General features: G+C 41.1%; 1 protein-coding gene across 1 annotated transcript; it reads left to right on the top strand.

Annotated features, from left to right (window-relative positions):
• The first annotated feature begins 5,297 nt into the window (after positions 1–5,297).
• LOC141434335 (uncharacterized) lies at positions 5,298–9,962 on the top strand. Its single transcript, XM_074096745.1, has 3 exons — positions 5,298–5,367; positions 7,159–7,378; positions 8,082–9,962. Exons 1-3 carry the CDS (start codon positions 5,330–5,332, stop codon positions 8,190–8,192), a joined length of 369 nt encoding a protein of 122 aa, XP_073952846.1. The 5' UTR covers positions 5,298–5,329; the 3' UTR covers positions 8,193–9,962.
• The last annotated feature ends 5,090 nt before the right edge of the window (positions 9,963–15,052 follow it).

Raw genomic sequence — 15,052 nt, 5'->3', positions numbered from 1 at the left:
CCGCGCGCTGCTGCAGGACGAGGACGACACGCACTCGTGGCTCAGGCGCATGCTGCGGAGGGGGAGGGAGCGCTACCAAGAGCGCAGCCTAAGGTATCGCCAATGGGTTGTCCTAAATTTAAAATACATAACAACTTTTGTCATAATGATCTTTTGCCATAATAACGATTGCCATAATGTAAATGCCCTAATATTGAATAGCCTAATGCTTATTTGCACTAATTTCATAAGTACTAATTACCATATTATTATGTCCTAATGGTCACATGTCCTAATATTGGTTGACATAATCACTTTTGTACTAAACTGTTTTGAACTTGTTTTTCATTTTTGTCCTACCATTATAATACACTAAAAAAATGGGTCACTTTTTACGAATAATTCTAAATAAAATACTTTTCTGACTGCTGTTCGTTTTTGTAGGGGTCGCAATTCTAACCTAACCTACTTTTCTAGCTGCGGTTCGTTTCTGTTGGGGTCGCAGTTCTAACCTAACTTAACTACTTTTCAGGCTGCGGTTCGTTTCTGTAGGGGTCGCAGTTCCAACCTAACCTAACCTAGTTTTCTGGCTGCAGTTCGTTTCTGTAGGAGTCGCAGTTCTAACCTAACCTAACTTACTTTTCTGGTACCGGTTCGTCACTGTTGGGGTCTCAGTTCTAACCTTTAATCTACTTTTCTGGCTCGCAAGTCGCTGATTGCGAACAAGTGCTCTGTTATGGCATTTAATATTATGGATTTTAATATTATTACTCGTAAGTTTTATGTCTTACTATATTAGTACAAAACATATTAGGGCTTTAGAGTATTAGGACATGTGATATTATGGCTAATGATTATTAAGACATAAGATCATTATACCAAAAGTATGATATTTCAAAAGTGTTTAGGTTTAGGACAAACGATATTATGGATTAAGAAGGAGACCCATCGCCAATATTTGGAAGAATTATATTTTTTCTTTTAGAAATATTTTTTTTTTAATCTAGTATTTTAACGAGGCTTTAGTACACCAAATGTGACTATGTCAGCCTCATATTTTAGAAATATAAAATTTTACTCGCAAATGTGATGAAAAATTTGTATGTCGCACGGGCGGTACTAGAATTATGAACATCGACTCATTAAAGTCCTTAGTCTTCGACTTCGGGCTTCTAATAGACTCTCGTTCGTAATTCCTTATTTACCGCCCTTAAGACATAATATACTATTTTTTACTCCTGCAAGGGATAGTACACCTGAGCATTTGATATTATATGAAAAAGGGTCTGGACAGACAACGGACAACAAATTGATTCTATATGGTTCCATTTCTGCCGATCGTCGAGGTAGGTACTAGACATGTGCGCCGCGCCGCCGCGCCGCCGCCGCCGACGATTTTTCCACGCCGCCGCCGCCGATGAAATTGGTCGGCGTATAATCGTAATTTTTATTAATTTTTAAGTAGTACCAACTTCTTTGTTAATTACTTGCCATATTTGATTATTATGTATTAAATTATATTAAATCATTTAAATTCTACGTTCCAACGGTTATAGTTATAACCAGAGGTCCATAGGCTGAGAGGTTGGATCCTCTTCGCGCTCACGCTCCGCCTCACACCCATGGATTTAATGACAGCTGGCAGCGAAGCGTCATTCCCAACCACTACCATGAGGCTTCCTCGTTGTTCATCAAAGGGGAGACACACCTGCAGCGTGTGCTGCACCGTATCTTCTGCCCCGCCGCATTGGTGGGTGACACATTGGTGTTGCCTCCCTCTTAGCGATTTTGCACAGGTACTTGTCGAAGCAGCCATGCCCCGACAGTACCTGCGCTAGGTGAAAGGAAACACACCCATGTTCTTTCGACCCATCCCTTCAGGATGGGCCGTACTCCCGATACGGTCCAGTGGCCAGCGCATTGCACGGCCGTTTCCCTCTAACGCGCCTCGGCTACCCGCCGGTAGACATTGGCCAGCACCTCAGCGTCCAACTCTTACGGTGGGGTGCCCGCCAGTGCAGTATGCCCTCGTTACCCTGCGGTTGCAGATGGGTCTTGTTTTGGACGGAAAGGGCATCCGCAGATGGCCATCACCACTGTAAAGTGGCATGCTGGCATTTACAGGAGGTGCCTTCCGAGGCCCATGAAAACAAATGAATCGGACTTATGAAGGGCGACATCTAGTCTCAGTCCGTATCCGGTTTACGATTTGGGCGACGCCGGTGGTGCCCAGCGAGGACGCATCACGGAAGGTAGCACCGCGCGTGCTGTGACGAAGGTATTGTGGGTGTACCAAGTCACGTCGACCCTAACCAACGTTCGACAGGAGTTGTTCTAAGACTGATCCCTGGGGACGCCGCACGACATCTCCCAATCTACCCGCTCTCCCTGCGCGGGGTAGCGGATCGCCCTCTCAGAGAGAAACCAGTACCTGCACAAGTACTCCGGCACGTTGTGGTACTAAAGCGCCTCCTTGATGGTTTCCCAGGTCAGGGTGCTGAATGCGTTGGCTATGTTTAAAGACACTGCCAAAACCACCTCCCACGGGCAATCGCCCTCTTCCTTGGCTCTAAAGTATGAGCGCTAGCACCTTTCGCTTGGCCAATGGCTACGCAGAGGGCTTAGCTGGCCACCCTGTAGTTGGCGTATAGCCATAGCTTCTTCTGCCGCTAGGTCTCGCCTCAGAGGCGTCTTTACCTATAGTGCAGGGTGTGCATTGCACACGGGCGCAGCGGTGTTAGGGGCGCCGGCCGCGGCACTTTGTACCTATTTCATTTTGATCGCGCGCTTCCTAGATGGCGCTAAAGTAATAATTGCACACGGGCGCTACATGGGCTAAAGACGCCGCTGCTCGCCTTCTCCTCCTTCGGCTCCACGGTGTACTGGCGTCTCGCAGCCACGCAAGACTTGCGCACCTGCATTAACTCTAGGTACCCCAGTACACTCTTCGCCTCGACCCTGAACCTAACCTATGTACGTCAAATTGACCTAAATCGCATTATGAATTTCAATATTGCGGATAAGCTCTTATGATTAGCACGTTCGGCCCCGGCAACAATCCACTAAGCTCTTACACTATGCCTACGCATATTCCACAGCAGTCACTTCTATGCCAGTGACACGTATTTGTAAGAACTAAAAAGTCACAGACGTGACAAATGGGGCCGAATGTGTTAAAAATATATATACTCAGCGGCACAAAATTTAGCCCACCCTTGTATACATTTGAGGGCCAGATTTTTTGCCGCTCAGTTTATGAATGAACACAAAATATATTAGTATAAACAAGGTGTATGATTAGTGATGTTATGAACCCCGCTGATCATGAAAGGTATTATGAGAAACATATTCGGACGTCAGATAACAGGACTTGAAAAGTTATGGCAAAAAATACGCAATCTATGGCCACGCCGATTTCACGCCGATCACGCCGCCGCCGCCGATCAAAAAACCATCAGACGCCGCCGCCGACAATTTTTCGATCGGCGCACATGTCTAGTAGGTACGAAACCCTGGAAACATAGTGTTTTAAGGAGTAAAAGAACCTACCATGAACCGGGGTAATATTTAAACTAAAGTCACGTACGTAGCCGGGGCAAGGTTATATAGAGTCACGTACGGGCAGGTACCCTACCTTTTACGCCTGCGGGACTACTACGAAATTCGAAAATCGAAGGAAGATCGTTTCGCTCTGTCCTTCTCACTCTCGTATTAAATAACATTAGCGTCAGCGGGACGGCAAGATTCGAAGTTCGAATTTTGAACTTTGTAGTACTGGCGTTGGCGCTATACTAGATACGAAGTGGCAAATTCGATTTTCGTATCTTGCTGTCCCAATTAATATAATTTAATACGAGAATAAGAGGGACGGTACGAGACGAACTTCGATTTTCGTATTTTGCAGTAGCCCATGTAAGGCCCTTTTTGCATAGGATTGCCGCATACTATGAAAAATCATAGGTACCTGGTAAAGTCAGACCCACCAAAAATATATGTAAAAATAGCGGACAGGTCACAAGCTCATACATAACGCTTTCGCTGTAAAAAGTTATCAGATCCAATCCAAGGAAAAGCTAAGCCCCTTCTCCTGACTTTACTAACTTCGCAGCGGCGCAGCGCACATTTTAAGGTGTGCACATTTATCTATGTGTGCGTGATTGCCTATAATCGACAGTGACCGGGTTTATCCGCCGTCCAGGGGTCCGGGGCTACCCGAATCTCCCATAATAATATCGTAAACGAACTGCGAATAATATAATGCGTCAATATCCCAAATTTTTTAAATGCAAGAGTCCCTAGGCCTTAATCCTGACATCGTGTGCAGAGCTCGCTTCTGGACTATAAACACTCTGTCAGAGTTTGTCGAAATTACCCACAAGATGATGCCGTATGACAAGAGTGAACGAAAATGAGCATGATAAATACATTTGGATTAAGGCTTTCCCGGAAATGAGAGGCCTAAGTTTTCGTAAGGCAAAGACGATAGGTGCAACCACAAAACACAGATAGTGCAACGGACTGTAGTGCGACTTTGACATTCATGAGCGGCGAACGCACTGATTTTTGATTGAGACTCCGAATGTAAGCGTGAACCTTCACGTAAGTAACAATTCACTACTCAAGTAAGTAAAATTACATCTTGTTCAAGTGATAAGGCAGCTAAGAATATTGTAATATCACAATAAAAACATTTTCACAAGCCGGTGAAATTACTGGCACTTGAGGTATCCCATCTTAGGCCTCTAGGTTGGCAACGCATCTGCAATCCCCCTGGTGTTGCAGGTGTCTATGGGCGGTGGTGATCTCTTACCATCAGGAGACCCACTTGCTCGTTTGCCATCCAGTCGAATAAAAAATTTTTTTTTTAAATAAACGTCACGCCATACTTGTACTATTAGGTACTTATTCTGTGCCGTTGAGGAGTTCCGTCCTGCGGAGACGATCCTGGCCAGATTACCAGGATTTCACTGTCAGATTATTGTATTGTCACCAGATTTACATTAGTATGCCAAATTTCAAGTCAATCCGACCACAGGAAGTGGGTCAAATTTACAAGATTTGACCCAATATTTCAAATAAACAAACAGGGCAAGCTAAAAGCTTGTAATCGTAACTGTCCGAGTCTCGGCAGCCATCCTTCACGTTAGGTACCTATCTATTTGCTTTTAACAAACAGACCCTAGGCAACAGTATAATACCTACTGACTAGTTAATATATTCATTACTTACAATTTAGCTTTGATAATGTGCCATTAGCATTTTTATAGGATTTGTTGGGTATAAAATGAGCGATTTTCAGAAGAAAAATCATTCGGGCAGTGAATATCGGGGAAATAGTAGTATTTTCAAAATGTTTATCAAATTTCTGTTCATCATGCTGGTTCTGCTGTAAGTATTGGTATCTTCTTATTTAATAGGCGTATTTATACTCACACTCATCAAAAAAGATCGCAACCGTAAAATAAATGAATAAATGAGTACCTAAGTCCTATTATAATGTACTGTATTGCTGTTGATGCCCCAAATAAATAAAATAAAATAAAATAAAATAAAATAAATAAAATAAAATAAAATAAAATAAAATAAATAAATTTTTTACTCGCACTCGCAGAAAATGTATGAACTTGCCCTGTATGACAAAGCAAGCGCTGGTGATCTGATTTAAAAATCTGACTTGCACCCCCCTAGGCCAGATGCTGGGTACGCCCATGGCCTTATATTTAACGCAATCGGAATCATAATCGTTTTCACCGGTTCTTTCTGTCACACGGTAACGGATGAGGGTAGAAAGAGATGGTGAAAGCGTTAGACAATATGACCTCAGGCTTGGTCAGGCTTTAGCGTGCAATACTCGTAATGTAGAACTAGGGGGGCTACTACGAAATTCAAAAATCGAAGTTCGTATCGTACCGTCCCTCTCACTCTCGTATTAATTAATATTAGCGTAAGCGGCATGGCAATTCTTACTATTCTTACTATTTAGTACTTTGACCTTTCTTGACTTATATTACGATACGATATTATATTATATACGAGTATACAGCTAATGAAGGGGGGGTTTTTTAGGGTTCCGTAGCCAAACTAGCAAAAACAGAGCCGTTAAAGTTTCTCCATAATGTCTGTCGCGGCTTAGCTTAGAGACTATTGGTGCTAAAAAGCTGCAATTTTGCATGGATATACGAGAATGTTCCAATTATGCCGACAAAAAGTGGTGAAATAAAATGTAGGGAACAATTTTGTAGGGTACCTCCCTTAAAATCGTGCGTCCCTCCCCCGTCTTAAAGCTAAACTGATGGTTTGAACATTTTGTAAAATTTATGATGGATGATACATGGTAAATACTCGTAGGTATCAAATAACAAAGAAAACTATAACACAGAAAAATAATTGCTAGAATGAGAATTATATTAGTGGTTTAAGAGTAATAGCAGTGTACTTTAAAAAAAAAACCTCTCAAACAGAGGGTCGTGGGTTCAAACCCCGGCTCGCACCTCTGAGTTTTTCGAAATTCATGTGCGGAATTACATTTGAAATTTACCACGAGCTTTGCGGTGAAGGAAAACATCGTGGGGAAACCTGCACAAACCTGTGAAGCAATTCAATGGTGCGTGTGAAGTTCCCAATCCGCACTGGGCCCGCGTGGGAACTATGGCCCAAGCCCTCTTGTTCTGAGAGGAGGCCTGTGCCCAGCAGTGGGACGTATATAGGCTGGGATGATGGATATATCTACTTGGAAAATTGTGTACAAAGTACAAAATCCTTGATCCCATTTAAGTTTTTGGTGGGATTTGTAATATTAGGGTAGAAGTAAGGTACTTGCCGTTTTTAGCCATTAACATTTATTGAAGTAGTAATCCATATCCATACTAATATTATAAATGCGAAAGTGTGTTTGTGTGTTTGTCCGTCTTTCATGCCTCGGATCGACGTGATTTTTGGCATAGAGATAGTTTATGGGTCCGAGTGTGACATAGGCTACTTTTTATCCCGGAAAAATGCACAGTTCCCGAGGGACCAGCGCGCGATAACTGAATACCACGCGGGCGGAGCCGCGGGCAAAACCTAGTAACTAAATTAATCTAACTCGGGACCTTAAGCTTCGTAGTCAGGTTCTCTAGCCACTTGTATCCGGTCAAAATACGATGGAAAAACATTATTCAATAGATTTGTATGTTCCAGTATCTTCGACGCAGGCGCCGGCCATGACATTCGCTATGACGATGAGTACGATTCCAAAACTATCAGGGAGAGAGATTACGACCCTTATTCAGATCAATGCACTGTGACAAACGCGTGTATGAATGATCCAAACAACAGTGAGCCAACAACAACAACAAGACCAAAGAGATTCGAGCCCAAGAATATTCTTAATAGAAAAAGTTTTTTGAAAGTTTTGAAAGTAAGTATTTTTTAAATTTTACTGAGACAATAATAATAAAGTTGGAGCTGGGATTGAACCTAGGTACTCGTCATTTCCTGATCACAGTAAAGTGAGCGCGAAGTCACCATTTCAGAGGGGGCTACTACGAAACTCGAAAATCGAAGTTCGTATCGCATCGTCTTTTTCACTCGCGTATTAAATGACATAAGCGCCAGCGGGACGGCAACATACGAAGTTCGAGTTTTGCACTTCGTAGTATAGGGCCTGCAGGACTACTACGAAACTCGAAAATCGAAGTTCGTATCGTACCGTCCCTCTCGCTCTCGTGTTAAACAGTATAAGTGCCAGAGGGATCGCACGACACGAACTTCGAGTTTCGAGTTTCGTAGTAGCCCTGCTGCTTGTGCAAAACGTCGATGATACAGGGGCTACTACGAAATTCGAAGTTCGTATCGTACCGTCCCTCTCACTCTCGTATTAAATAATATAAGAGTCAGCGGGACGGCAACATACGAAGTTCGAATTTTGCACTTCCCCTGTTGGGCCGTTGGATTACATCCGTCTAGAACGTGCTTTACCTACGCACTATATGTATTTTCATATTTTTGTATGGCCGAACGCCCTAAAATTAAATGATTGTTTGGGTTACCATAATTCATTCACCTAAATTAAGTATCACCCAAATTTAGGACCGACCTTTAACAAGCTGCTTTTTTTTCAGAATTATTTGCCACCTGTAGACGATACCCTAGAGATGGAGCCTGCGATGTTTGTGTTTAACTATCGCTTACAAAAACCAGTAAGGGAACTACGTCAGTCAAACCACGTATAATGTACGAAACGAACTAAAAACCAACTTAACCTTTTCGACGCCAACGACTCATATATACGCACCGCAGATTCCACGCCAACGACTTATATTTGTCGCAGGGATATGATTAAAACAGTGATTTGAACAAATTACCCAGGGATATGATCAAGTCCCGGGAGATGATAAAAAAACATCGCGTTGTATCATTTCCCTTGCGGAATTCAGTGATTTGATCAAGTCTCCGAGCCGTTTTAGGGGAATGATAGAATTATGGCAATGGCCGATGGATTTCATCATTTCTCTTAGCGATTTTGATCAAATCCCTGAGCTGTTCTAGGGAAAAGATAAAACGAATCATTTTAGTCAATTCAATTTGAACATTTTACTTAACACGCCTAGTTTTTATCACATCCCTATACATCATCATCATCATCATTAGTCTATATACGTCCCACTGCTGGGCACAGTTCCTTTCTTGGTTGAGAGGCAATGTGAATTAGTTCCCACGCTGGCCCACGTCCATTACTTCAATGCAAGAGCAACCTTCGTTCAATTGTGTTAAGGTTTAATTTTAGGCATTGCAATATGGAAGCCTGGCGTATGGATGATGTCTTTTGTATTTGACGTGGCAGTGAAAAGGTTAAGCGGAGGACAAGGGCTGCTGGCTAATGGTGAAGAATATAATATTATGTAGGAGTAAAAAAAGAAAAATATGTTTTATTAGTCTTGTAATATTAAGTTGTTGTCTGATCATAAGATCTTAGTTTAGAATACTTTTAGCTGTCTCTGTACTAAAAGATATACAATTAAGATCAAGTAATCAACATTGCGTGGTAATTTATACAAGTTTTTAATTAAATAACTTAAAACCAAAAAGCAGTTTGCTCCGAATCGAGGGTAGAGTCACTACACTAAGTTTTATATAGAGTTGTTTTTGTGTGTTTTAAATCTCTTTTTATTATGAGTGCGAATTAAATGTTTTAGATGATACCCAGGTTGTTTTCATGTTATTGAGACAATTTAAACAGTGTAGAGTTAGAAATCAAGTAGAATTACTGACTTAGCAAAACACACGAATATTTTTTGATATAATGAAGGGAATTTATTATGAATGATACTGTGAGACCGTTCTACAGATACTGTACCTGTAAATCTTGTGAGATCCGAATCTTACATTTACATAAACAGTTTATATTTTACTATTATAATTATTTAACTATTTTTCATAACCTAAAATAAGCTTTTGTATTTCTAAATAATTTATTGAATCAGGCGGTACTTTGCAGAGAATGAACTAAAATAATTTCTTTGGTTTTCTTTGATTTTTTTTGAATTTATCTTTTTTTAATTTTGAAGGTGGGTGAGCAAAGAAATTCTTTTAGTTCATTTTTTGTATTTCTGCTAAATTAATGTTTACTTTTTAAAAGTTAATGTTATAATTTCAATGTATTGATGACAATTGTAATGTAATACAATTTTGAAATGAAAATAAGATTTTTCATTTGTTTTTTTTCCCAAGAAAATGCTGTATCAATAAGGTATATATGGTACAGCTGAGGAAACGTTTCTTTGTGCTACTAATAGTACAGGGTAGAACCCTATCCTGCATAATAAAGAAACCTCTTTATGCTACTAATAGTACAGGCTAGGGTTTCTTTGTAATGGTTATCTACTGTTTGTCCGAAAGTTATATTATGCTATAATTTCATAAATTGTATTTGCCCGAATGTTTCGATTACTAGAAAATGTACTTGATATATGCTTATTTTCCCGAAAATTAGATGCCATAATACGAATGCAATACGTATTGTTTTCCAAATTATTTAGTACAATAATATTATTTAATAGAATATTTAAACGCCATACAAAATATTGTTTCTTTCTGAATCCATCATGGCTATGTATTGTTATTTTCTTCCTCTGAACATCTAACCTAACTTTGGCCTGATAGGGGCCTGAACGACTGTAATTAGGGTTCCCTTTATCTTGCATAATATCGATACACTTCACATAACCGGTATCACATATTTTTTTTTAGTCGAATGATACTTTTGCATAATTATTACTTTGCATAATTATCATTTCGAATAATAGTCATTTCTCAGAATATTAAATGGCAGAACACTGTTATCGCCGAATATACTTCTTCAGAATATTAAATAGCAGAACAACAGTATCGCTGATTTGTATATGGCATAATGGCATAGCAAAATAGTAGTCTGTACAATAGTATTGTCACGGAATTTCAAATAATTATAAGTAAGTATGTTTAAGCTTTATTTTGTAGGTATAGGTGTAAGTTCCTTGTTTTTTTTTGTTTTTTTAAACTAATTTTCAAATAGTGCTGACCTTAACATGGCATAATGACATAGTTAAAGGAACGAACAGGTACCATAAAAATGGGTTATCTAAGGTTAAATTAAGGCCAGCAAAGTAAGCGTGCTGTGACAGCAGCAGGCGTAGCGCCAGAACATAACAGCAGCTACGTAATAAGGTTGGGTTAGGTTAGAATTAGAACTGCGGCCACAACACCGAATAATTAAAATCTAGGTACTGCTCTCAATAAATGTTTAGTAAAATTTCATTTTGCTTTGTATTCTTATGCAAACTAAATACTATGAGCTATATCTTTTTATCAATATATAGCGTCGATAATTAACCATTTACATGGATATGATACTTTTTTTTCTAAACAAGAACACAACAGAACAGAACTTTTTTTTAAATATAAAATAGGTTCAATCTCGCTTGATGGAAGGCGAAGATGAGGCCTAAGATGGTACATGTTTGCCTAGAAGGTGTCTGTTCACTTTGACCTTAATGATGTCCAGATAGCGTTCCGGAAAAACTGACCTCAGCAGAGAGTTCCACTCTTTAGCCGACTAGCCGTCCGCATAATGAAAGAAGAGACAAACCGCTTCGTGCGCAATGGAGGAATGTCTACAACATAAGGGTGTAACTGCTCCGCGCCTAGTCGTTATGTGACGGAAAGGGGAAGGGGGTACATCAGGTTATGCAAAACCTCCGCACACTCACCGAATGTAACCGATAAAAAACCGAAAGGCAGGCCATTCGTCTACGGTGTTCGAGGCTCAGAAGATTTGCCCCCACGAGTGAGTCACTGCCTATGATCACCTTCGCTCGGCGCTCCAACGAGTCCAAAGCATCCAGCTGATATATAGCAGACCCGATTGATTATTTTGGCGTTTTTTTGCTTTATGTTAATAACGGCAACAGGTAGATGCTTGAAATATTCACAGAATCTTTAGTTGTATAATCACTTTAAAAATAAATAATTAAATTAAAACAAAATAAATATTTAAGGAGGGCTCCCATGCAACAAACTTGTTTTTTTGCTAATGTCTAATGCTGTATAGATAATGGTACGGAACCCTTCGTACACGAGATCGACTCGCACTTGGTCGGTTTTTTTTACCCGACTGCTCGAAGGAGGGTTATTTCGAAATCGGTCCATCCGTTTGAGAATTACAAATCCACAGACATACAAATAATGGTGTCAAACTTATATATAACACCCCGCTTTTTAAATCGAGGGTTAAAATCAGCAGGATAACAGCTCCTTTTTATTATCTCACCGGTGAACTTGTTTACCAACCGGTCGAGTTCGGGACGGCAAATTTCAATTCCGACAATTTTGTTGCAGCTTTACGAGCGAGGTCTGCATCCAGCTAATATCCTAAGTAGATAAGTCCTACGTCCTACATTGGCACATTAGGATGCCCGACGTGGTGGGCAACGCTGCATTAAAAGGTGCGAGTTGTATCGGGCGCATTGTAGTACATTGCTCGCAATGATTGATCGCTTATGAATCTACAGCTCTAGGGCCCCGCAATGGAAAGGAAGCCGCATGTTCTTTCTCGCGTCGGCTAAGTGAGGCTTTAGGGATAGAGTTGCGGGGTAGAGTGAACGGTGTTAGGGCGCATGCGCGAAGCGAGCGCACGCACGCGCGGCGCCCGCAACGTCAGTCGCGCGCCGCCCGTAGCCGCGCTCGGTCCCCGCGCGATCTTCACGCTCCGCGCCGTCACCACGCGCTAAATGGCGCCCCGACCGGGACCTCGCTCACGCGGGTAAGTCATTACATAACACTAATAACACACTCTAAGTCAGAGGAACCGGCAGACCCCCGTGGTCCACGGCGCAGCATCCCGAGGGCGTGGTAAGGCATCGACAGACGCACGGAGTCGGCGTGTTGGCGATAGCGCCTGATAAGGATGCGGCCCACCCACTGTCAACAAACCCTTACATTATATAAAACATTGGGCGATCACGACTGCTAAGCCTTGAAGTGCAGATGTCATCTCGAAGACGTGCCTATTGATTTTCACTTCGCGTACGGATTGTGCCGCGCCGGAGGACAATTAGATACATTGTCGCAGTCTCCTTAGCATTCAGATGCGGATCTCGCTCAACGATCGGGCCCTTTTGTGACACCGTCATGTTTTATTGGGCAATTGTTCTTCTTGACGTAGGTTATCGTATCGCACGGGCGCGCTTTGAGACGGTTCCATTTGAAAACTATTTTTAGAGAGGTCTGCCTCCTTATCTAGATTACTCGAAATTATATAGCTAACCCTGGTACTTAGCTAATTCTGCTTCTGCTCTGGGCATGGTATTTGCATCACTACGTCCGGAATGTGAAGAAACTCCAACTATTGGCGCGCTATTTCACTAGCTTCGTGGTAGCCGTTGGTATGTCGACATTGATTAATCTTGTGTATCCGTTCGTTAGCGCTTAGTAACTCCAAAGTCCAGTAAGTTGAACTTCTCAATGTTCGTGCTCCTGCAGCTGCTTTTACGTTCCGTGGGAATATCCATCAAATACAAATAAAATGCTTTTTGACACCTCTCCTTCAGAAAAGTAACTTTTCCTCCCTGAGGAGAGGGAGCAAAGTGCAACTTTTCTGTTCAAGGCTTTACTAAGTGTTTTATTGCAAATACCATTTTTCGAAGTTGATAATTGTAAAGCCACGCCATATGAGCACTCGGTGTGAAAAGTTGTATGAGCCACTCGGGAGCAAAATTATTTTTATCTTGGGCGTTAACACTTGAATCCCTCATTACGCTTAGGATTCTACTTTAGAATCCCTCGCTACGCTTAGGATTCTATTGTAGAATCCTTCGCTACATTCTGGATTCAATGTACGCCTTCGCCGTAAATACACCATTTTGCTCCCTTGTGACACAAATAACTATTTACACTAGTTCAGAGCTGAAGAAAACTTGCAGGATGTTTTCATTTTTAAAATGACCCGCATTATTTTCATGAAATGATTTTCTTGCGCTAGTAAACAACTTGAACTAAGTCTTCATAATTATTAAATGTAGACTCTATTTAAAGATACAGAAGGGATTATCTTAAAGAAATCATCCATTATTAACTTATCTTATTCTACTCACAAATACCACTGAATCAAGACACAGACAAGAAATCAACGTCTCTACATCTCTACTATTTTATAAAACAACTGCACTCCCCTATATTTTTTATCCCTAGACAGATCTGAACATTTCGACATAGGTATAGTGTTACTGACTCAAAGTCAAAACATCTGTCTAAGGGTATTAAGTTAAAGCCGTGGTGGCCTATCGCCTCTCAAGCGGTCGTAGGTTCAAACCCAAGCTCGCACCTCTGAGTTTTCCGAAATTCATGTGCGGAATTACATTTGAAATTTACCACGAGCTTTGCGGTGAAGGAAAACGTCGAAAGGAAACCTGCACAAACCTGCGAAGCAATTCAATGGTGCGTGTGAAGTTCCCAATCCGCACTGGGCCCACGTGGGAACTATGGCCCAAGCCCTCTTGTTCTGAGAGGAGGCCTGTGCCCAGCAGTGGGACGTATATAGGCTGGAATGTGTATAATTTTACTACTACGAAGACGTGCCGTGAAGAGTTTGTGAGGCCCTGGGCTAAACTTGGTTGGAGTCTACCTGTAATTGATCAGCTAATTGCAATTTTGTCAAAAACTCTGGTCGATAAAGATATTGGTCTCTTTATGTAAGGTTAGGGGTCCTTTATGTTCACAGGGCTTGGGATGCAGTCCAAAAAGGCCTGTCTGATATGTAAAGAATAATGTCAACTTTTACGGACATTTTTGAGAAAAGATAATTGTAATATTTTTTCGATAAAGCTTTTCTTAATAGTAGAGGTTATCGTTAATTCAAATTAATGTTTTTATGGATGTCAACGTATAAATAGTAGAAGTAATTCGAGTACTTGTCCTACTAATATTATATTATTTATTTCAAGTCAACTGCTGGTTAGTTTTAGCGTGCGATAAACACTAGTATCAAATAATTTCTTGTAGATTTCAATGGCCGACAGGGGTGGATCCAAGCATTTTCTAAATTTAGCTTTTTATTTGATGCCAAAGATTACCCCGCAGCCCTTGGGTACTCCGGTATGTAATATTTACGTCGTAGCGGGTCAACCATCGCATTTATATGTTAAGTTTGAGCGTGGGTAGCGACATCTATTGCTTGTTATTAAAAAGGCTTAGAGCAGAGGTTCCTAAACTTTTTTTCTCATAAACCACTTTCAATTCTGTAATATATATACGGTAGTAAAGAAGACACACGACTGTCCGAGCAAGCGATTTATTCCAACTAAAAAACTTGATTAGCACAGTTATACCTAAGCGGTGGGTATACTACACAGTTCCCCGTTTGAATATCCCTCTTTTTTTCTCTTTTTTTTTTCAAAGTTTTACTGTTTTCGGTAGACACCCTGCTGCTACATTACTACTTTATTCCCAAAATATCAAATTTTATCACACCAACGTGGACCCCCGTCTGGTTTCCTGTGGACCTTTGGGGGTTCACCTGGACCAATTTGGGGACCTCTGGTTTAAATGGTCACATATC

The sequence above is a fragment of the Choristoneura fumiferana genome, chromosome 13 (assembly GCF_025370935.1).
Source record: "Choristoneura fumiferana chromosome 13, NRCan_CFum_1, whole genome shotgun sequence".
Lineage (NCBI taxonomy): Eukaryota > Metazoa > Arthropoda > Insecta > Lepidoptera > Tortricidae > Choristoneura > Choristoneura fumiferana.
The sequence above is the reverse complement of the archived record's forward strand: the minus strand, read 5'-3'. Positions and strand labels throughout refer to the sequence as shown.

Bases quoted from the DNA above. Each gene is read 5' to 3' on its own strand.
- LOC141434335 (XM_074096745.1), top strand. From the start codon at position 5,330: ATGTTTATCAAATTTCTGTTCATCATGCTGGTTCTGCT. The intron at 5,368-7,158 runs GTAAGTATTGGT...TGTATGTTCCAG, and splicing joins TTCATCATGCTGGTTCTGCT to TATCTTCGACGCAGGCGCCG. The intron at 7,379-8,081 runs GTAAGTATTTTT...CTTTTTTTTCAG, and splicing joins GTTTTTTGAAAGTTTTGAAA to AATTATTTGCCACCTGTAGA.